This window comes from Aplidium turbinatum, chromosome 2 (assembly GCF_918807975.1).
Source record: "Aplidium turbinatum chromosome 2, kaAplTurb1.1, whole genome shotgun sequence".
NCBI classification, from domain to species: Eukaryota; Metazoa; Chordata; class Ascidiacea; order Aplousobranchia; family Polyclinidae; genus Aplidium; species Aplidium turbinatum.
The window spans coordinates 41,223,811-41,247,031 of record NC_137473.1 but is presented as its reverse complement, the minus strand read 5'-3'; the positions used below and the strand labels follow the sequence as shown (position 1 = coordinate 41,247,031).

The window sequence follows — 23,221 nt, the reverse complement described above, 5'->3', positions numbered from 1 at the left end:
CTTTATGATTTTTTGCTGCTGCTAAAATCGATTTGGGGTTATGACATCATTGATTTCAGTTTGCAAGCAAGCATAATGGACAACTGATGATAATATTAAGTATATATACCAGCTTCGTGTATACGACATGGCCGACTTGAGGCGGCGAGGCAGTTGACTGCTGCTGACCTGTCACAGGGACATCTCACTGCCACGTCAGGAATGTAACAACTACTTTTATGATCGTATGCTTGTTTGAAGCCTGATTGGTGAAGACCCTTATAAAAATTGACAAAACCTTCAGGATTTGTCGTCACTGGTTTGTTTTATCCAGGGCTGTGGAGTCGGGCGAAAAATATACGACCCTACTACTCGATTTATAAACTGGCCGACTCCGGTTTCAGTGTTGCTATAGATTTTTTAGGGTTGCAACATTTTTTTAAATTTTGTCCTTTTTCATTGTTTTAAATTTTAATTTCACTTAACTCGCGATCGATATTGATTTGGTGATTATCACAAAAACTGACAAGAACAAAAACTTTTGTTTTCTGGTGAAGTGTTAAAGCGCAATACAGGGAACAAGAAACAATAGGATTGCAAACAAAACAATTATTTGCAAGTCAGAGCAATTTTGTATCAAGTCGGAGTTCGTCTTTTTTTTGACGACTTTGACTCCGGACGTACCAAAATCTTTGCGACTCCACAGTCCTGGTTTCATCGACCATCGTCTCCAGAGGCTTCAGCGGCAAATCCTTTCAAAAAATATTGGCAGCTTTCGTTGACGCTCAGAAATATAGTGTACATTTCAATCAATCGTTTCTGACAATTTCCAAAGAAGTGGAAACTGTTCTCGTCTGGTCGAGTCGTTTGTTTAACGATTTACATTTGGCAGCAATTTACATTTCTTTAAGAAGAATTTGCTCTTTCAAACGTTTCTTTGAAAACATAAGTTAGCGATTCTTTAAACATTTGAAATTTTCAGATCCACGAACTCAATCAAATTCAAGTACCAGAAAGCCTGAACGGATCAAGGTGAGAAAAGTAATTGTTTCCTACCTTAAAACTTTTTTTGTATAACCATTTTTTTCGAAAGTAGCCTACATCTCGTGTTTTTAAAATACGCAAGGTTTTAAAATACGCACTGTGTGGATTTCGGAAAAAAGTATTAGTTTTCTTGTTGCATCGTATTGACGGGTCTAAGCAAGTTTCTTTGCATAATCCATTAACTAGCCCTACTGTATAACTTACTTGAATTTCAGTCAAGATTTTGCAACATAGAGAGCTATAACCTTTTTTGCAACTGCCTCTACGCAGCTTAAGCAAGAATCCGGCCAGTCTTGATTGAAGTTTCTATCCTCGTTTTCATATCCGATGTCTATTTTTTGTCTTTTCTATTTTTTTTTTTTGTAAAATATAATTTAGAACGGGAAAGATATTTTGGTTCTCATCGCATAGTTTTCCTTCCAGACCACATATTTCATGTGTCGATAGACTGTATAGTGCAATTGGTAATGTTTGTATGTGACTTTGTCTTCATCTCAATCGCAAAACATGCTGCTTCATTTTTATGTTTGGATCTTTAAAACTAAATTGTATTTACTTGGTCAAGGACAACTTTTTACAGCTTCTTGCAACCTTAGAGATATTGAAAAAGTCTTTATGAAGAAGTTTTAAATTGTTTCCTTAAGCTGTGCAATACATTGCACAACTTTCTGCTTCCTGAAATGCAGCTCTTCGACCACATTTGCAAAAGAAACATATTGACTGTGACAGTAATTTAGTTAAGGCATGGATAGATTTACGCCACTTTTTTTTTCAACCAAATGGTGACCAAGAAGCAATTGCAGAAGTGCACCAGCCAAAGCTCACTTCAACAAGATGTTGTGAGCTGCTGACTAAACATCGTCGTTTTTCTAGGAATAACGTTTTGTCCAACGTTTTACTGAAACTTTTGTTAAAAATACATGCAATTTTTACTGCAAAACGAAATTACCACCTATTTTTTTTTACTGCCAAGCCATGAAAGATCATTTAAATTTAATTCCCAAATCAACATTTGACTTTTCTCGTGCCTTTGCAGCTTGCGCACCACCAAGCGGCCGAAGGGACCACCAGCAAGGACGTAGTGGCGCTGAGCCAGGCTAACTTATTGCGTCATGACACGTGTAATCCCCCCCCTCCAAACATACCCCCTCCGATGCTGAAAATGAACATGGGAAAGTACCGGATGTCGGGTGAGTCATCTTACTTGTGTTTTTAAATGATATATTATATAAGGCACGGTAAAGTTGAGGAAAACAAGTTTTCAACGAGATTTTTGGAGTTGTCCTTGTGGAATCGCCTTAAATGCATGCGATCTCCCAAAGTACGAGATACCCGGTGAGTATTGTCAAACTGAAAAAATTCTTTTAAGGCTTTATTCCGGCCGTGTCTCATACCTGCAGAGTTTTTGAAACATTGACACAAGCCCTTTCACCTAGATTAGTAACTTGAAGTTTTGCTTGATTTGTTTATATTGAGTGAATGAACTGTTTACTTTGACAGACAATCGCTACTTCAGTGGAAGCACTGGCAGACTGAACAAGAAATCACAGGTACATTAAAATCACTTTTTACGTTTGTCAGACGTTATGTGAAATCAACTTATAAAATGATGCTGACTTGGGGTCTTTTGTTTGACACCGACACAGCATTGATATCGATTCTTTATTGGCCTGAAAGCGTTGATAATGTATTGGCCAGAAGAAGATTACCAGCTTGTAAAATGTTTCTCCTTTTACATCGTTTCAACTTTTCTAGGCATTAAATTGAAAGCCTCTTTGTGGATAGTAATCGACATCAGTCTAGTTGCAGCAACGTTAGGCTAGCCGGTTAGCCAGAGTTGGTCAGGCAAGCAGTTTGCAGGCACGTCACTAGTCTTGCGTCAATCGTCTGTCTGGTGTATTCCCACAATTAAATATATGACATTGCTCATTGAGCCAAAACATTCCAATAACTAAGTGCAGTCTTATTCGTAGTTAGTAATGAATAGTCAGTCTTGTGCTGACTGCCATGTAGAATGTAGATCGCTTCTTTCTACGTTGAATAGGACTGCTGAATGCGTGAAGCGTTATATTTTTGTGAGTTTTATAAACCTTAAATAATCCAAGGACGCGTGCTTTGAGCTCAGTAAGGTGGCAGTTGCTTCAGAAAAGATTATGTGGTGAGGTCAATAAGAGTTGATCTGTTGCTAGGGTGCATCAACATGTTTCAATTTTTGTTACAGGTTGATCAAAAGAAGTTGTAAAGGTACATAGTTTATATGGACATAATTGTACGTGTGTACAACTGTACAAAATGGACATATTATGTCTACTTTTATTTATTTCATATTTTGCATGTGTTTTTTATTTTAGTCATTTTTGTTTATTTTTAAGTTTTGCTTTCATATTTTGTCATTGGTGTGGGAAGAAATAGACAGCACCATCAGCAATATGCAACATACCAGCGCTCCAAAGCACTGATGACGAAGATGACGTACAAACATATTATGCTTTCAGTACTGTACTTGCACCTAGGGATAGGATCAACTTTACATGCTGGAAAGGTTTTATGTGTAAACTAAACAACTGAACATTGTCAAGAGAACCACACACACACACACATGTTGACCATGTTTTCTGCACGAAATTCAGGTATAGCGACAAGACAAGGAGAAAGTTGCGAAATTTTCCTCTCTTTTTTCGATGGTGACGTCATTTGAGTCGCGTCTGCGCGAAAGTTGATAACATCGCAACATATCAGTGAGTAACTTGATGACGTCCTTACCTGGCTCTTCATGAGAACGTAGTCGGCTATAAAAACTAAATAATACTTTTTGCACGATACAGGGTCGAACCTGCGACCTGGATTGTCCAATTCAAATTGTGCTGCAAGGCGTTTAGTTCATCTTATGTTTTAGATTATTTTGCGTGTGTTGAGGAATTACGTGTTCGAAACAAAATTGTCAACTGAAACTTGCTTTCGAAATACTGCCGATTCAAGCAATTTTGCGTCGAAAAGAAACTTCTTCCAAATTTATCGCATTGACAAGTTGCAATGTATTTTTAACATTTCACTGAATAGCTCAGCTCTGAGAGCGACAGTTCGACAATGCGTTCTAACTTTTTGACCTTTTTCCCACGACTGTCCGCGTGGTGGTGCGATTGAGCAAGTCAAAGCATTCACTGGAATCAAATTTGAAAAATTGCCACTTTTTTTTGAGGAAGAAGACTTATCCTCCACACATAAATGTCTGCGCATCTTTAATGGCGTTGAAACAAAGGTGGCTGTGAAATCTTATTTGATAGAAGGTAAATACCTTCTCTTGATAAAAGTCCCTATGAAAGATTATGATTATGACTAAGAAAGATATGTAGTGTCTAGTTTGACCTAGCAAGTTCCGTGTCATGACGGATTGAATTTACACTGGGCAGACAAAACGTGACGTTAAACCAAGAGCGAATGAGCACAGAGCTTTTGGAGTTTAACGTCGAAAGGAACTTGCTTTTTGTAACATTCTATAACATTCGACCACAAAATTAGTTGGACCAACATTACAAATCAGATTCAATCTGCAATGAAATTTCAAAACAAAAATGAGACTACACAAAAAGATTGTTTTCAGAAAGTTAATTCATAAACCAAATAGCTCGTGTTCATAATGATGGTAAAACCTTTCTCTCTGTTTGCAAAAAAAAATCGTTTTAGTGGTGCGACAACCAACATCTTTTCAACGCATTGTCTGTGGTCAATCAAATTGAGTTGCAATTTTGTGCACATTCAAGCTTTGTATTCCACATAGTTCTTCATGTCATCAATATATTTTTGTGGTGTGCCATTTTGCTGCTAAACTGGTAGTTTTTACTTGTTTCAGCCTACTTAATAAAGTGAACCGTGTTGACTGACAAAACATCGGAAATAAAGTTGGTTATCATTTTCAACATCTTGTCGTAGCCTAGAAATTACAGCACTAAAGTAAACTGCTCATCAAACAAAAATTTGATAAAATCAGACAATTCAAAATCTCATCACACTAATCTGGACCTTATAAAAATGGGAGAGTTCAAAACCTCACGTAAAAATTACTCACACAAAGTGAAATACAAGTTTTACAAAAAAGCCTAAATTTTATGATGTCTCCGAAATTCATTCCGAGTCTACACAATGTTGCAGCAACAACAAAAATGTTTAAAAGGTGTCCTTGACTCATCAGCAATTGATATGACCCGTTGAACTGTCTCATTCTTAATATGGCGCTCAGCAGTTAAAGATATATAAAAAGACAATCAAAAATACACCACAAAACTAACGACGTAAGCTGAACCAGGTGCAAACAGGTGTCGGGTCAAGTGATGTTGACCTATTCAACACAATTTTGTGTTTCTTATTTGTAGCGCAACGAAATCAAGTCTTTTTCAACATTTATATTAGGCATGCAAACCTCGTTCAAACAAAGCGCGTGCCTCGACGCTAACATCCATCACGGGATCGGTTTCGGGTTACGTTCTCAGATTAAAACATGACAAACCTATTGCAACTTCATCCACTTGCAGAGTGCACTATGAGGTCACACATATTGTCGACGCGATGTCAACAGCTACTACCTACTAATAGTTCCTCTGGATCATATTTAGACGCGCGTCTAACCAGCCAGATGTTTGCATGTAGTCAGGAATGCGTAGACTTAGACTCCATTCAGTGATGGGAAATTTGCCATGTCACACCAAAAAAATTAAACACATTACTATCTCTTGTAGTTCCGTTTAATTTGACGTTGGATCAATGCAAATTGTCTGTAATAAGTGAGCCGGCAAGCCCGAATGTTTGCTGTTTTGAGTTAATTTTATGACCCGATCGCTCTGTTAATAAATAAGCATGTGAGAACGCTTCTACCATCCCATGAGCTACTATTTACGACTGAGAAAGCAAAACGCGTTACTACTTTTCGATGTTGGGAAACGATAAAACAATAAAAAATAATTAAGAATTAAATTCAAAGAATGCTGTAACCTGTTAATAAGCACCTGTGTTTTGGATAGGTCGCTTTCAAACGTCTCATCTTGATCGCACAAAATTTGTATCTTGGTGGAAAAGCTGCAGGTTTTAGGTTGGTAATGTGACCTGTTTGCAAGTTAGGAGTAGCTGGGAGTGGCTGATGTTTGAAAAGTCTTGTTTAAGGTTTATGTATAAATGCATTGAGTTAGTTTACGGTGAACGGTTAGCATATTCGTAATCTGCAGGTCCCTGCGGCAACCACGTGATATAGATCATATAGTGAACTTCTTTCTCGAAACTTTCTAATATGAAGTAAATTAAACGAGCGATTCGGTAAACCCAGACTAGGATAATGGTTTGGTCTCTTAGAGTGAGTGAGGTCATAGTTTCAATGACATGAGTTCGATTCCTAGTGCTGCCATTACTTTTTTGTTTAATTACTAAACAAGGTTCAAAACAAGAATCAAATTTCTTAGTGCTGGAAGGCTCACAAGGACTGCAGTCAGCTGGTTTATTGGGAAAATTGTCGTATCTTTGAAGTGTCTACCGGTTACAACACTTCTACTGCGATGCAGCCAACCTCTTACACACTTAAATAACTTTCCAAATAATTGTTGGCATGTAAACGTGTGTGCATTAGACACTCCTGCATTAGACGTTGATGACTTATTGTCACGCAGCTGAGCTTGCTTTCTTACATATAAATTTATGGTACCGTCGTAATCACCACGTCTACATGATTATGTTTCAGCATGATTAATCATAACTCTAAACGTGGATGAATTTTCCTTCTAAAAATAAATTCATCAAATCTCAATTTTCACTCACAAAAATTTACTACAAGACTTTTTCAAACATCGTTTTGCATCGAAGTTAGGTAATTGTAACGTTTATCTAACGCTTTCCAACGTTCATTTTATATGACTCAGGAAGTTCTTTGGTGGCAATTATGTTTTTGATGGCTTTCCTGCTGGTGACAGGTGATTTATTTTCGATTTAGTTTTATTTCAAGGGAGACATAAGCAAAAGATTTCAGAAGCAGTGTAAATTATGATATATCTCTTTTCACCTTAAACTCCTTACTTACCAAGATACCACCAGCGGGTAGCAACAAGTCTCCTTTTGATGCTGAAAATTAGTACTCTTTGAAAAAGCAACTACGTTGTTTTTCTAATGAATCGAGTCATGTGCGTTGATATCAGCCACTCTAGGCTAAACCAGCTTGCAGTCTAACATTATGACGTCACAGTCGATGTGTAGTAGCACGTTGCATGGAAAGTCACCACGTTCACATCCTGTTGCAATATTCCATCATACATGCCTGTCTGCTTCCGGGAACGTTGCAACTATGGGATTGTTGTGTGGGAAACTACATTTTGGCTAACACTCTCCATTATTCCTACCAATCACGATGTGTTCGTCACTTGTCAGCGCGCAAGCGAACGAGGGTTTTGGTTTGTGGTGTAATTTTGTTGACTTCTGCTTTACAACCATGCCCAACGACCAAGAATTGCAGGTTGTTTCACATTTCAACATCTTATTTTTGTCTTGTGCAGTATTGCTTACCTTGTCGTAGTAAACTTACGACTAACGCAACACGTCCTGTCTCGTTTTTGAGAACAAGATATATTTCATAGACGGGTCATGCCACTAACCAATTGGTTTTACAATGCTTCAACGTTATCAAACCTTGAAACAAGGTAAAAATGGCAACTTGTTCAAACTGGTCCACTCTGGTGTAATCACGGCTGCTCTTCTGTAAGCGCGGGGCGGTTTATAGCCGCAGCCAGTCAGCCGCGCTTGATATTTTGGTTCTTTGGCTTTATAATTCATCTGCACGAGCGCAACGAAAAGTTGTGCAGTATTTTGCCCTGAGCGGTCATCGATGGCTTTTACTACATAACTAAAACAGATGCTGCCCTTATGCTTGTCGATGAAAGGGATTTTGCGGAAGGAATTGATCCATCAACTTAAAACAAAACCCCGTGAATAAAGCGACCAGGTTACTATAAAAGCAGCAAAACTATAAATGCATTGGCACAAAACACTGGTTTAGGTGTTTACCTTCAGTCATCCCAGCTGAAAAAAAACGTATTTTTGCAACGATTGTACGTCTGACGTTGAATGTAAAAAAGACTATAAACCTGCTTTACGCTGGTTTATCTTAGGCCGCTGATCACAGTCGTGGTATTTTCACATTCGTCTGTGTTATCTCTGTCTTTCTGCACGAGCCTCTGTGAATACGACTGCAAAGGAGGAAACGCTCCGAATAAGCTTGTATGCAAATGGTGCATTCTATCTTGCAATAATCTGCATGCAGGTCTTAGAGATAAGATTGTACGCCAACGTCACAAACAACTTCACTGCTGAGAAGAAAAGTCTATCACAGTCAAGGATTTTAAAAAAAGCATGTGTTTTGAAGCTGTGTTGTTTTGCATATGTTGCAAACAAGTAGGCCTACCGTAAAAACATGGCTAAATGCCCCATGTCGGCATTTATTTACATCATAGCGTTTGTTCAGTTAAAAACAGGATATTGATGATATTTTTAGTCTGAGGAAGGAAAGCAACTTAAAATTTCAATATCGGTTCTTGTACTGGAAACAGCTGCTCGGCCCTGGTTGTTGGACGGTTTCTGATTGTGACGATTTCGTTATCGTGCACCATTTTGTTGATACCTTAGGTTTCGGAACTTTGCAAATAGTTGTTGTTTTTTGTTTTGTAGTACTCTTTCAGACAGCATTAAATTTCAAAGCGCATGCACTAACTGAGGGAGTGTTGCCAACAGGGCTGTAGAGTCGGAGGGATTTTGGCGTTGTCAGAGTCGGCCAGTTATAAACTGAGGAGTCGGAATCGTGTATTTTTTGCCTGCTTGCCAGTCTTGAACCCGGTGCATTTGGCCATGTGTTACCTTTTGGATTTACAATATTTTACTCTACAAAAATATAGGTGTTAAATGTCCGGTATGGCTTAAAAATTCTGAAACTCTTTTGATATCTGCCCTAACCCAACCAAAAGTTTTATTCACAAAATTAAAAATTCCGTATCAATCCACAGCAGAGACTAAACCTGACCTAAACACCCAGTTCGTCACAACAATGCATTGAAATTTGATTTTGACTATCCGAATATCTGATACCAATTAAGCGGTTATTCGACGTGTTTTATTTATTTGATACTTTGGTACTGTAAATGATTTTGTTAACCGGACAACCAAAGCTGACGTCACCGCTACCATGGGTCCTCTACCTTTTTACATGTTCGTGCCTTTTAATTCTGGGGCACGAGTCGAGATGCAGCAAGCAATCAATCTATCGAATGGCGCAGGTGGTTCGAAGTATTTGAGTGACTGGAGTAAGATTAAGTGACTTTGGAATTCCATTATTCGTTGCTGTAGGTTTCCTGCAACATTGGATTAAGCGAGTGGAAATCTAAACAAAAGGAATGTGAAGTCTTTGATACTTTGGAGAAACTACCAGATATCTTAAAACTTTAAATAAAACTCTGCTTTCTACCAAGTCACATATGTGGACACACGGAGAGATATCTTACTTTTACTGTACATCCCCGATCCATAACAAAATGTGTTGAAAGGCGGAATGGCCCGTTTCGGTGAGTCCGATCCCTTAACGGGGGATTTTTTCAATTTTTTTTTTAAATTATTGGGTACCGTAGCCTAATTATCATTGCCGTTTTAGGGTTATAGGGTTAGGGGTTAGAGGTTAGGAACTCACCGAATCGGACTCACCGAATAGTAGCAGACCCGTTGAAAGGGCAGCACTAACTGCCTTGAGGTCGAAAATCGTGTGATTTTTCATGTGCACTTTTACAGTAAAACTGTGTTAGGGTTAGATAATTTTGCCATCGATTCATTATCACGTATAAGTTTATGAAATTGAGAGTAATAACAATATCCACACTTTCTACAGTTTATCTTTTTACTAACCGGTTTAGTAAAAGCACAAATAGCTGGTAGTAGTTGTCATCAAGATAGCAAAGATTTTTGATGTCTTGACGAATCCCATTTGATACTAGAGAATTTCAAACCAACATTACTGTCAAAATTGGCTGTCGGCTGGGAACATAGGCTACTTCTTTGTAGCCTTTCATTGACAGCAAAGGAACGCCGCGTGATCCTTAAAAATAGTGGTTTTTGTGGCAACATATGTTGAAAAAGATGAGTTGTTGTCAGTGGGTAGCGTGTCATCATATCTTATCAATGAAACTGACAAGGGGAAATGTGATGTCATATTGACAGGAAGTGACGTGTTGTTTACCTGATTCTTATCAGCCAATCAGACTTAAGACGAATTACCGGGTGTATTTTTCTGATAAAACAGCTGCCCCACGTTACCGCAACACGTACAACGTTGCCGAGATGAATTCTTCTTGTCAAATCAGACAGACGATGCAGTGCAACGTATTAATCGGTTTTTAATGCACTTGTCGTGGCCAGTTGAGTGAGTGAAGATGCTTGACAAAAATGGAGATTGATTGATTGATTGCTACGAATCATACGCAGGAGTTTGAAACTTTCCACTTGGTCTTTTAGTTTAGTTAGAATATTATTTATTAACCTCAGACTTAACAAATTCCCTGCTTATACTTGCTGTTAGCAGATGGATGGGTTTTGGCGTAGATTGAACCGCTGATACTCGACTGGTTGAAAAATGGATAGTAATTCTGTGACCTGTTCCCCAGTGAATGTATGCGCGTGTTGTTGTACAATTTGGTAATATTGAAAAGGTGTTGCTGTATGTTGTACATTATATGTTGACTATCCGTGTAAAAATATGAACCAAAAATCTTTTCAAATTTTTTCAAACAAAAGTTAAAATCATCAGTGCACTAGATAAGCACCAAGAGCAAGTAGCGACAGGCGTGCGAAGAGTTTGACGACATAATTACTTTCAGAATGTCAGATTGTTAGTTAAAATAAAGTTTAAGAACCGGCAAGGTCTATTAGCCTTTCACTATTTCGGATGCTCTTTGACCTTTCGATCGTTCATTGGCTATCCCGGTATCTCCCGCCTTTACTTTTAATAGTTGCGCTCCGTTTGCTTATTTTTGTTGTGCACGGTTTTTCTCCAAGACCTGAACTGAGGTGATTGTAACCAGACAGCAAATCAGTCATTTTTTACATTGATTCTGCAGACGTTGAATCAATGTAAAAAACGACTGATTTACCAACTGGGAAGCAACAGATCTTAAGCATCACAGAAGTTTTGAAATTCAATTGCACCCAAAAAGACGGTTGGAAAAAAATATTTTCCTTCCATGCAAAACGCTTGGTTTCTCATTGAAAGAAAAAACAGGTTAGTTTCGTTGTGAACTGGAAATAATGCAAATCCAATCGCATCTTGCTGTCTTTGTCTTAATAAAAGTTGAATTGATTGGAAATGCCCAGGGCCTGATTAAGGCTCACGGGGGCCCGAGGCACAGCTAAGTTTAGGGGCCCCCATTGGCACATCGCTTTCGATGCAGAGCAGCAGTGCTCAACTGAAGCCTAGCATTTCAAGTCCGAATGGTGACGGTCCGGAATCGTTCTATTTAGCAATTACACAATTTACACAATTACGTTACACAATTTGAAATCGTCTCTCAAAAATAACAACTGTGCAGTTGTGCACATACCGGCACAACAACTTTCACTACTTATCCCTACGGTACTAATGTAAAAAAATTGGGGGCCCCCAAAACCAGGGGGCCTGAGGCCAGTGCCTCGTGTGTCTCATGGTTAATCGGGCCCTGGAAATGCCCTTGTGACACAATCATGAAAATAAATATTCCAATATTCCCACCGCCTCCATCTCAGGCCTAGCATCGGTCCTTTTTTCATTAATTCAACGTCTGCAGACGTGTTGTTGAGTTTTAGTACTAGTTTGTTGTGGGTGTCGGAAATCCCACCTTTCCATGACCCATCAAAGTTTTTTTTGTTGCATCCAGTCTTACAGTGATGCTTTGTATCAAGACCTTTTTGTTTTCATTAAGTATGTTTCAAACGTTAAAGTAAGGTTGGAAAAATGCACCTCCATTGCCGCTATCTTTTCTGTACCACACCGATAAAATGACGCATGTACCAAGCAAATTTTGAGCTATTGTATAGTCTCGGTCTTAATCTTGCACGGAGGAAGATGGAGATGGAATTTAACCTGCAGATGGAATTTAATTAATTGAGTTAAGTTTTTTTTAAACACCATAGTTGAAAAGTTACACGTTTGATAGTTAAAATTTTGAAACTTAGAAGTTATAAAAGATAAAACTTCCTCTGGAAGGAAGTATCCCGCACACACGTTTAACCTTTGGTCAGTCTCGTGATGGTGATGTTCTTTGTACCAAAGTTTCAGTAAGTTGACTGTTCGAGAAGTTGCTGCCTATGGAATTGCTTTTCACTGTTTCCCTAACTCACAAAAAGGAATTTTGATTTCAATCTAATTTTTAACGATACATACGTCATGCTTTCAAAAGTTTGAACAGGGGTATGGCCTGTAATCTTGGTAATGTTAATATGTCTTGAATGGGGAGTATTTCAGTTAATAATTTACTTGTTTGTGACATAAGAATTTAGAATTTATACCTTATGGGCGGTGTTGCGTCAGATTTGTTTATTACGGAAACCCTGATCACCTTTCGAGCAGGCATTTTGAAAAAGTTTTTGTTGAGCAATGTTGTGACAATGTTAAGAATTATCTCATCGAAAAGCAGCCTGTACCTAATTTGTACTTTACTCAATCCAATAATTTGTTTGCTACCATACTACAAGCAGATCAAATTTCATGGTCAGTTTGAGTCAAAAAATTTCGTTTTTAATTTGGCGTCAACACGAGCCGCACCAACACAAAATTACAGAATAAAAACTGCCAAACCAGGGCAGACCATACTTGAGTGTTTGATGATTCTGCTGACGACCTGATTTGGCAGACAGACAGCATGTTAGTGGCTTTGTGGCGAGTGATATGTCATGGGGTAACAAGCATTAAACAATGCAACCTCGGCACAGTGCCACTACCTTGCCTTGGCACCTTTGATTGTGGATAGCTGACGTGCTGTGACCATTCGGATGTATTGGACGCAAATGGTCGTCTGAAAGATAATTGTTATCGTTCAACGTTTTTTGATATTTTTGAAGCCAACGTACTGTAATATGTTCTCTTAAAGCAGGGGTTCCCAACCTGGGCGCCATGGCCCCCTAGTGGGCCATGAGCTTTTTTCAAGGGGGCCATGGAAAAATTTGAAAAATAACAATTTTTCAATTTATCATCTCTAAGTCCACTCCAACACTATGTAGCAAAAGAAATAAATTAAAACTTAATAAAAATACTAGTATATACACTTTGCCCATATCTTCATGAAATGGTCTTTAATTCCCGGTTGTATCAAAAATCATAATATCATTCTATTATTAACTACTGGTTACTGTATAAACAAGTGTTTCAATTAAAATGACGTTTCTTAATTTTTTTAAAACGTTGAAAAAATAGGGGGGCCATTGATTTTTCAAAGGGAGCCACGGTGTAAAAAAGGTTGGGAACCCCTGTCTTAAAGTGTTGTTGATTTATATGCTCTTTCCATAGTATAGTATGGCATTATTATTACCTTGTGTGTCACCAATATATTTTGTTTTTGATACGTATTTGTTTCGTACCAGAGCAGTTGCATTTGGATATTTTTATTTTAAAACAAAGATTTTATATAATGTCAAATCTATTTTTTCCTTGAAGTAACAACACTTTAACAACACTTACGTCTACAGTCTGCTGACGTTGAATCAATGTAAAAATAATGGATTGCGCTGTCTTGGTAAGAAACCGGCTGGTCAGCGCATTAGAACGGAATTCTCTCAGATGTTGGTTTAGCTCAGCGCAAGAAGAAGGCAGAGCCGAGAAAACGGTGGCACTGCTTCAGACTAAAACACTTGCTATGTTTCATCTGCTCAGATCAGCGCAATCGCGCACCACGCGTTGGGGGCTTGTTACTAAATTTAGAAACAAGGTTTTTCATACACATTTCATGCATGTGCCTATATATACCGTATCTACGCACATGCTTGAATGTTACTTTTTGTACGCAGTTTCAATTAGGTCCGATGCAAGGTATCTTGAGGAAGGGGCTTGAACAGATAGCAGCGTTTGGTAAACTGCCAATAAAAGTTAAACTTCACTTTCACTCTACTTTAAAAATAAACATTTTTTGGGAACAATAAGTAACAATCATGCAGTTAGTGACAAGTTAGTCTCAGACATGCAGTTAGTCTCAGACAAGCTTCTAGACTAGAGTAAGGGCAGGACGGATGGAATCGAAACTTTTTTTATTTTTACCACAGTCGGCCATCAGTATGCGGCTAACAGGAAGTTATTTTTAAGAAGTCGAGCTGGAGCTCAAATGCGAAAAATTGAAACAAGGCATTTGTAGATTTGCATTTCGGGTTTATATTGATGCAGTTAGAGCACTACTAGATCGAGGTGGTTAGTCGTTATACCTAAGAAGCGTTTCGATAGTTACGAATAGATGTGAGATCTCCATCGGGCTATCATCAAATTTCAGTTCATGGTTTTCATGTCCAGACAAAGAAAATTTCTTTTATAGTTTAATCTTATCAGCTTCGTATAATTTTAACCACCGATGCTAACCAAGTCATCGAGGATATCAATCTAAAGTTTCCGTTTCTTGAAGTGTAATTCGCTACTCTTTCATCACTGCATAGTGCATAGCTCTGGAAAGAGCTGTTCTCAAAATGAAGTACATCTCACAATATATTGTGTTGCCGCAGCGATTAATTACACTGTATATTTAACTTATTATGACATCATGAGTGCGATAGCGTTAGCGCGACAATCTGTGAGCTTCAACAGCGGCTACACCAATCCTGTGTTAATGCAAAACTCTGTTGCCGATTCTTTACAGAATGTAAATCCCTCCGACGAAGGTGAGTAAAAAAATATTTTTATTTTTATGTGAGAAAATTCATCGGATGTAGGGTCTTATATGTTTCAAGTCGCCATCAATTCAGTGGCAGACTTTTCGTTCATGTTGTGACGTGGGGGAACACTTAAAACCAATAAGACCCATCGGGTTTTTCAGATTTTCGTCCGTGTTGTTGTTAAACATAGAGCTCACATAGTACGTCACCGCGTAGTCTATCCTTGGCAATTATATCCTTTTGTAATTCCTGCTCTGTGTGCATGCAGTTTTGAATGCTTTTAACGATTAAACACACTGTTTCAACTTGTCAAATATTTTGCATTTGATTTCTTAGTTATCTTGTTCAGTTGTAGAATGTATTTTAGTTAAATAGTTTGTTTACGTCTTCGTGATTCCTTTGCTTTTTTTACATTTTACAATAGCCTACTGGAGTGAAAAATCTTTTTTTGATAAAATCTGAAGTTTTAAATCCTGTCGAATCGAAACATGTTTTGTTTTGGCTTCCATGCGATGCAATTAGCTCCAAGTCAGTAGGAAGCGCTTCATATTATTTTTTCCTGTGATTATTGCCATGCATGCAAACCATGTTTTTATTGTACCCCATCTAGTAAATCAGTTATTTTTTTACATGTTGTGACGTTGAATCAATGTAAAAAAGAACTGATTTGCCTCCTGAAACTGATAAGTGCATGCTGTTAACTCGTTGGTCGCAGTCATGTTATTTCTTCGAATGGTTGTCCGCTTGATTGTTTTGCATCTCATCAGGTGAACTTTGCGTGGTAGCTATATTAGGAACCGACTTCCTTTTGTTTAAGTATCCACCTCCCTTCCAAGTACCAACAGAATAGATTGAATCGTTATGCAAATGGCATGGTCTTATTGAAACCGTCTCGACTTTCAAATTATGCTGAATGATAAACGTCTGAAAATTGCTCACGGGTTGTCACATTTACATTATGTTATTTTCGCCACCATTAACATTTAATTTGCATAAAAGCAACATCTATCTTTAAAGAATGATAAACTCAGAAGCCGACCTGTTAGTTTTCAACCTTACATGAAAATCTAAAAGTTGTTGCTTTGATATAACGTTAACGTCTCATCATCGGCTTGCTGTTGTGGGTGGATGGTAGCACTACTCTGTTTTTAACCAAACCTTTGATTTGTTAAGACATTTTCATCGTGTCAATTTCTTTTAATTATCCTGCTTTTCAGAAAACCTGTTTAATGTTTCATTGTTTCTATTGGTTTATGATCTTGGGTTAATCTTATAATGTATCATGGGCCAATCCAATAGATGTTTGCTGCGTGCTGGCATACCCATTCTTTTTAACTTTGAATTTATAATCTTAGTTTGGAATTGTTTTAATTGGTTTGACGTTGCTGACGTTGTGACACAGCTTACCTAACAGGCTGATGAAAATTTTAACAAGGTGTTGTCACAATTTCAACGTGAAATGTTTTATTGTTACGTCACACGTAAGACATTATTGATGAAATAATTGGTTGTTTATACACTATACAGACCCTATGAGCGGTGCCTCTAGTGTCGAAAGCCTTACCAGCAATGCGAGCTTGCCTAGCTGCATCAACGGGACGCTAAGCGGAAGCTATGGTTACCAGGACAACAGCCGCGCTTCATTACCTACCGCTACGTCGTCAGGCAACGTCAATGACATAACAGCGGGCCGTATCTCCCATTGGGCAGTGTCGTTTGATAGGCTGCTAGACGACACTCTGGGGGTGAAGTACTTCAGGGTAAGTTGGCGATTAAAAAATATTTCTAAACTATTATTTCAACACCAAAATTGATGCAATTCACAAAGTTTTTTCACGGCAAATATTTCAAAACTGGAGAGGATACTAAGTGTAAGTTGTGTAATTGTAGAATGCCGAAAGATTGCTGCTACATAGTCTAGACGTGCCTGTATCTCGTTTCATAGCGAAACTTTTCAGGAGTTCTTACGCAAAGAATTCTCCGAGGAAAACATTCTTTTCTGGGAGGCTTGTGAAGAGCTGAGGAGATCTGATGGAGACGATGAGGAGAAACTGAAATCAAATATCATCAGCATCTACGAGAGGTTCGTTGATTTAAAAATACATCTCACTGATCACCGAAAATCAGGCAGACGACGTTCACGTTTGTATTTTTTTTTACTGCGTACGCGCATCGCTAATTGTGTGCGTACCGCCGATTATGATGTCACTTACGGTTACGCCAAGTTGAAGGTATTGACGCTGAACTCCGCTTTAACTGTAGGAGAACTACGTCATGATTGGATAGTTATTATGACGGTTGACCAATTGAACGCGGCAATCTGTGTTGCTCTTTGTCAACTAATGGATAGTTGGACCATTATTACCTAATTTTTTATAAAAATGCGCTTCTACGTAATTGTTTGTGTGGCGTTAAACACCAACGTCCAACAAATCCTTGTTTGTGGCAGCTTCTGTCTACAACCAGTAGACAAGTACAGGCCACACCATCGATGGTATTTAAAATTAAAGTAAAGTTTTCAAGTTCTTTTGTGAAAATGTTTTCATTGTAACACAAGCTTATGGGAAGCATCCTCATTTTCTACTGTATCTACTTACTCTGAAGTATTTGATTAAAACGTAAAGTTGCTTCACAATGTGGATACTAACGACCTGTTTTAGCACAATGCTGCGAGTTCGCTGTGATAGTAACGGTAGTAGTTAATTGTTATTGCTGGAGCATGGTCGTTTTGCCAACGTTAGCAATTTTAAGTGACACAGTTGGTAATTGTCGAAGGTTTTATTTTTGTAAAACCGGATCAGGTGATTATGACAAAAATGTGATGAAACAATGAAGTTATCCGCAAACAGCCTACAGCGCGCGTGATTATCTTTTACCATTTTTGCTAATAATCATCATTATACATGCCACAAGTAGTTAATCCGTGGTGTAAATTGTGAAAAAATATCTTACAATTGCAGTGTGTGGCCAGCTTTATATACCTTTGGCTATTAATACGCGATGTACATCAGCGATATATTAACGTTTTGATTCAACCTTAGACGTATTAAATGTGTTTCTTCCATTGTCAACAATTACAAGATTAGATGTACTATTCTTAACCCTGATTTCCCTTATGTAGATTTCTTGCCCCTGAAGCTTCAATGTCTGTGAACATAGATAGCCACGGCCAGCAGTTAGCCGAGGAGGCCCTGCAAGCCCCACCACATCCGGGTGTTTTCTTAACCCAGCAACATCAGGTGAGTAAATAAAATCTTGTCTGAACAAACCAGTCTTGTGTCAATAGTAGAAGTTGCTTTAAATGCCTTAATTTCCTCTTCTTTATACCTATGCAGGAAGTTGTTTTCCAGTTTGTTTTGCTTATTATGATTTGCCATGTTTACATAAAGCCTCCATGAAATTGTTGGGGGAGTTGATCCATCTTGGATCATAAAGTTTGACGTAGTTCGTTGTTGCGGTAACACGAATGTGACACTGAGCGAAATAAAATCTTGTTGAGAGCAGAAATTTTTCAAATTTTTAATACAATCGAATTAATTTGACCTCTTGAGAAAGGTTTTGTTGTTCCTCAGTTCACCAATTAAACCAGGACTTTGTTGTTCTTCCCGATGCTTTTGTTCAACGTGATAGAGATATCTGATGCAGGAAGAAGTTTGTATCGCAACCCTTGTACCTTCTTACATCTTTCATAGATAAAGAAGTCATAAAACTGAGAAAAGCAATAACAACATCAATCAATGAATGCTAATGATAATGGCATCAATAAATAATTATGATCCGGTCATAATAACAAATAACACCGTCATACAGCGACAACATGTACCATTGTACCATCCCGTCTATTTGTGCAGGTTTACACTTTAATGCGTTTGGACAGCTATAGCCGGTTCCTCAAATCGCCTCTTTATCGCCAGTGTATGGTCAGCGAAATGGAGGGGCGGCCCCTACCCCTGGACTCTCCCGAATGGAGCAACCCTGACCCTGATTCGTTGAAAGGGGGTTCGAGAAGCATCGATTCAGGATCAATGCATCGGAAGGTATTAGAGTTTCCTTACAGCTATTTTACGCCTGCGGCAAACTTTCTCTTCAAGGACATTTGATAAATCAGGAAATAAATCTGAAAGCCATGAACTTTCAACTCTCAGTTTTCGATAGTTGTTTTTTTGTTCTTTTTTCAAGCAATGTAGTTTTAAAAAAATATATTTTTGAGGCAAGACTGCAATGTTTTCTTAGAAAAGTGTTTTTTTCTTCAACTTCTTTTGATTTGTTTTCAGAGCAAAAAAGCAAAGGGGTCAAAAAAGGGAATTTTCAGTTTCAAAAGTAAGTTCTCGTCTCCAGCAGTAACCATCGTCAAGTACAAATATTTCTGTCTAACAGCTAAAAATATTACTCAGAAAAAATGGCCTTTCTTAGAAGCAAAACGCTTTTGCAAGAAAGGGTTTGTGCTCGAGCTGACTGTACGCCAATGCAACATCAACACTCGTTGCTTTTGTGTAATATCAAATATCCGTTTATTCTATTAACCCTTTGTGGCCTCGCCAAGTGTGGGTGCAGTATATGGCAATTATAGCGTTATTTGACATAATTGTTCGACTGTAAATCACCGTAATTGCTTCTAGGTAAAGCAAGTGCAGTTCGTGTCAAATCGGTTTCTTAATTCTAGGTTGCTTATGAGATGGCACGGCTATAATTCTCGTAAAACACTCAACCACAAATTACAGTCGCAATGTTCAGCACTATTCCAGTTTGTGACAGCGACACCAGCCATTCTTAGCTTTTTTAAGTGTTTGCGTGTTGTTGTTGTTGTTATTATTTGCAAAAGCATGCGTTATGTTGGTAAACAATGCAACAAACGAAATACTTCAAAAAAACAAAAAAAAATATTCATTTTTCGACTGGAGTTTAACTTCACATTTAGATTTTGGCGGTTTCTAAACATTGTGGAATGCTATGACTGACGCAAGATTTATTTTTGTTTTCAGTGACGCTAAGAAGATGCGATTTTTTTTTTTTTTTGAAAAGGCAGTAACTACTTCACAAAAAAAGTTTAAAATCATACATTGCTCCCATGTGTGAAAACTGGAAAATATGTTGCAATCTCACGTTGTTAAAGTTTCCTAATTCTAATTACTTGTACGCCAATCGCTTTCAGCGAAAGATAATATTGCTTGCAATTTCAATAAATAATAAAGTGCCTCCAAGCCTTGTTTGTCACCTCCAGAACAACCTCACACTGGCAATTAGTGAGCAATCCTTCGCGTCGTAGCGAGCTGGAGAGCGATAATGTTAGCATAGCCTCCATTCAAATCACAATGCTTAATTACAGGTCGGAAAACCTGGCGTTAATTTTTACCAGAAATCACTTCAGCGCATCCTCCATTTGCTTTGATGCGCGCACATTGTGACACGCTTGTGACGTCACAAACATGCCCGGACTCGCTGTGCGTGCATTCCTGCACACAGCACCTTCCGACGGAAGAGACCACCGCGGTTTATTTGTTGAAATAGAATTAGGGAATCCATGATAACAAAAGGGAACGTTGCAAAAAATGCAGTTACATCTCACTATGCTTCTAAATGCATGTAGACAGCAGGACAACAATAATTATTGCTGTTTCTGCACAAAAAAAACAAGTGCACTTTGCTTGTTTGAACTCATCAGAACAATCTGGGCTTCTGCTGTTATCAAAGCATTTCCCAGCTATATAATCAGTCCATCTTTACGTGGATTTAACGTTTGCAAGGGTTAAATGCAGACCTGCAGACGTTAAACCCATTTTTACATAAATTCATGTAAACAAAAAACTGGTGGAGGGAATTCAGCAATAGAGCCAGAGATATCCGACGTTTGTAAGTCTCTAATTCCAGTGTCCTGTGATGTTTTTAGCCACCATTGCATCTGCGATACCAGCCATTCTTGCTCTTTTTCTTGTCCGAGGCTGCCTGGGCGCATACGTGGTCCGTTTGTTGTAATTATAATTTCATCAATGATACCCTGTTGTGGTTTGTCACGACCCGGGACCAAAACATTGTCCTGGTCTGTTTTTAATTCACCTCGCTACTGCTTATTCTCGCCGCAACTGGCAGTTACTTGCCTTGACTACTTATCAAGTAGCTTGCTGTGGCTTCTGTGTCATTTACACATCGATTTTGCATCATCTAACGTGAGATTAACGTGGGGTGACAATGATACAGCGCTAAACTTGATTGAGGTTAAAAATTCAGTTCAATGACCAGAAGCCGATTAGCCTAATCTAAATTTAAAATAATTTCTTCAACGAAAATCTGTCCCCGCTGTGAAGTTATAGCTTTGTTTATGATTATTATGAACCTCGTTCTAATAATAGCCGATCGCTCTCATGAAAGAAAACACGGTCATGATCGATGATAAACGTTTAATTGATGCTTTTCGTCAGATCATGTTTTAAATTTAAGACAAAATGTTAGTTTCTGTGTTGCTCCTTGTTCTTGTACGTGTCTGATGAAAGAAAGGCAATCTTCTGCAAGAATTGTGTAGTACAATTGATTTCAAACAATTTATTGTCATTAACCTGATTAAAGTTTGGCTAATCAACACACGTCGTGCAAGGCTCACGTATTTACGGAAAACCATAATTGATAGTTGTTTTCATACATGAACAATATTGCTTTATCATTGCTTGATTGTTCAAATAGTCTGTAATCATATTATCTACAACTGTAACTATTCATTCCAGACCGACCAAAGAGCCAGCGAGAGTTCAAGAGCCACAACTCGTTGAGCAGGCGATCCAGCGGCAATGCGGTTAGTAATAATAATCAGTTTTTGTTTTTTTTTACACCAGTTGGGTACAAAACAGCGTCAATAAAAAGTCTTCACAATTTGCCATTTTCAGCCGTCTGTCGCAGTTCTTCCCGGCTGTGCTTTGTCGGGGACCCTTTGCATTCTAGTTTGTGCTGGCCTTCATGCGGTCAGTGGTAAGTTCAAATGACAATTTCTCACGATCATGTCTGATGAATGACTTCCATTCTTCCAAGCATAGGTGTGGTTCTAATATAAAGTGTTAAAATCCAAATCTGATTTAGATTGAAAAGTTCAACTCCATATGAGAGAGAAAACAAAATTATTATCAATTCTGTGTGCCAACTGATTGTAGCAGCTTGTGATACGACACTCCAATTATAAACGGAAACTTTACACTGTCTTTTATGATAACCGCACCGGCGCACTTGCGTGTGTGGTTCAAATGCTTTACAAGTATGAGAAGCTGTCAAGATCAAGGTTGAAAAGGCTTCCACACTCAAAGTATGAACGTTCCCGAGTCTTCCCGCTATATTACATAGGAAACAAACTCATCTTGATGACGTATCACTTCCGTCAGCATTTGATAAGTAGATCCAAATCCCGTGATTATAGTCAGTTGGTTCAACCTGGTAATTAACCTGATCCCGTGTTTACTTATTGCCATTCGAAGGTTAATTGCTCGCTCGTAGCTGTGGGAACATGGCCTACAATCGCCGTACAAATAAACAAACGTTTGCCTCAAGATTCCTCGAATCAATACGTCACTAAATTGAAATTAATAACAAAAGTGACGTCATATCATTATTATTATTACATCAAACCATTTTGTTAAAAAGAAAATTGGAACAACGATGAGAGCTTGGAAGGAAAACTTAAAGGAAAATATTAATATTTTAAGTAATTTTGCCGATTTTAATCCGTTGTTCAATTCAACGTCTGCAGACGTTAAATCAATGTAAAAATCGACTGATTTGCTGTCTGGGTTGTTGTTCATTTCTTGCCATGTGCACGTTAGATTTGTTGTTGCATCAGCTTTGTATCTGCAGCATCTCACGTTATGTTGTGATGTAATCGTGAGACGTCACGTTTTCAGTTGGTTTTTCTTTATTTAGGAATCGTCGGGATCTGAGTCAGCATACCCCGTCTCACGAACCGCCTCGTTGCCTGGCAACAGCATGTCCTTTCCCGACCCCACACGCGTGTGTCACGTGACCTTGTGGGACAGTTCGTCGACTGTTTTGTACCCGAAAAGGGGAAACGCCACCGTGGCCGAAGCGCTTGGGAACTTGTGCGAGAACAGAGGCGTTAGATTGTCCGCGCTTGATGTTTACTTCGCAGAGGACTACGCTGCTCCATCTAGCGAAGGAAAACATAAACGTCCGCTGTCGCTAGATCTCGATGTTTCAGTGCTTGGTGAGTTTTTGCCCCCTACCTCTATTTGTTTTCTCAACTATTCTGTATATTTAATTGGAGCTTTGTGTTTTCTGTTCCTCGTATTTTTAGTTGAGTCACAAATGTTTTTCT

The 23,221-nt window shown here is 38.4% G+C and overlaps 1 protein-coding gene across 1 annotated transcript in view; it reads left to right on the top strand.

Annotated features, from left to right (window-relative positions):
• LOC145765104 (regulator of G-protein signaling 12-like) overlaps positions 1–23,221 on the top strand; it is a 37,210-nt gene that overhangs the window by 10,721 nt on the left and 3,268 nt on the right. The window contains exons 10-20 of the mRNA XM_082576856.1: positions 962–1,011; positions 2,060–2,213; positions 2,524–2,573; positions 14,898–14,919; positions 16,441–16,673; positions 16,872–16,996; positions 18,035–18,152; positions 18,765–18,950; positions 19,188–19,233; positions 21,630–21,697; positions 22,810–23,110. Coding sequence (XP_082432982.1) covers positions 962–1,011; positions 2,060–2,213; positions 2,524–2,573; positions 14,898–14,919; positions 16,441–16,673; positions 16,872–16,996; positions 18,035–18,152; positions 18,765–18,950; positions 19,188–19,233; positions 21,630–21,697; positions 22,810–23,110 — 1,353 coding nt within the window. The remainder of the gene's footprint in view (positions 1–961; positions 1,012–2,059; positions 2,214–2,523; positions 2,574–14,897; positions 14,920–16,440; positions 16,674–16,871; positions 16,997–18,034; positions 18,153–18,764; positions 18,951–19,187; positions 19,234–21,629; positions 21,698–22,809; positions 23,111–23,221) is intronic.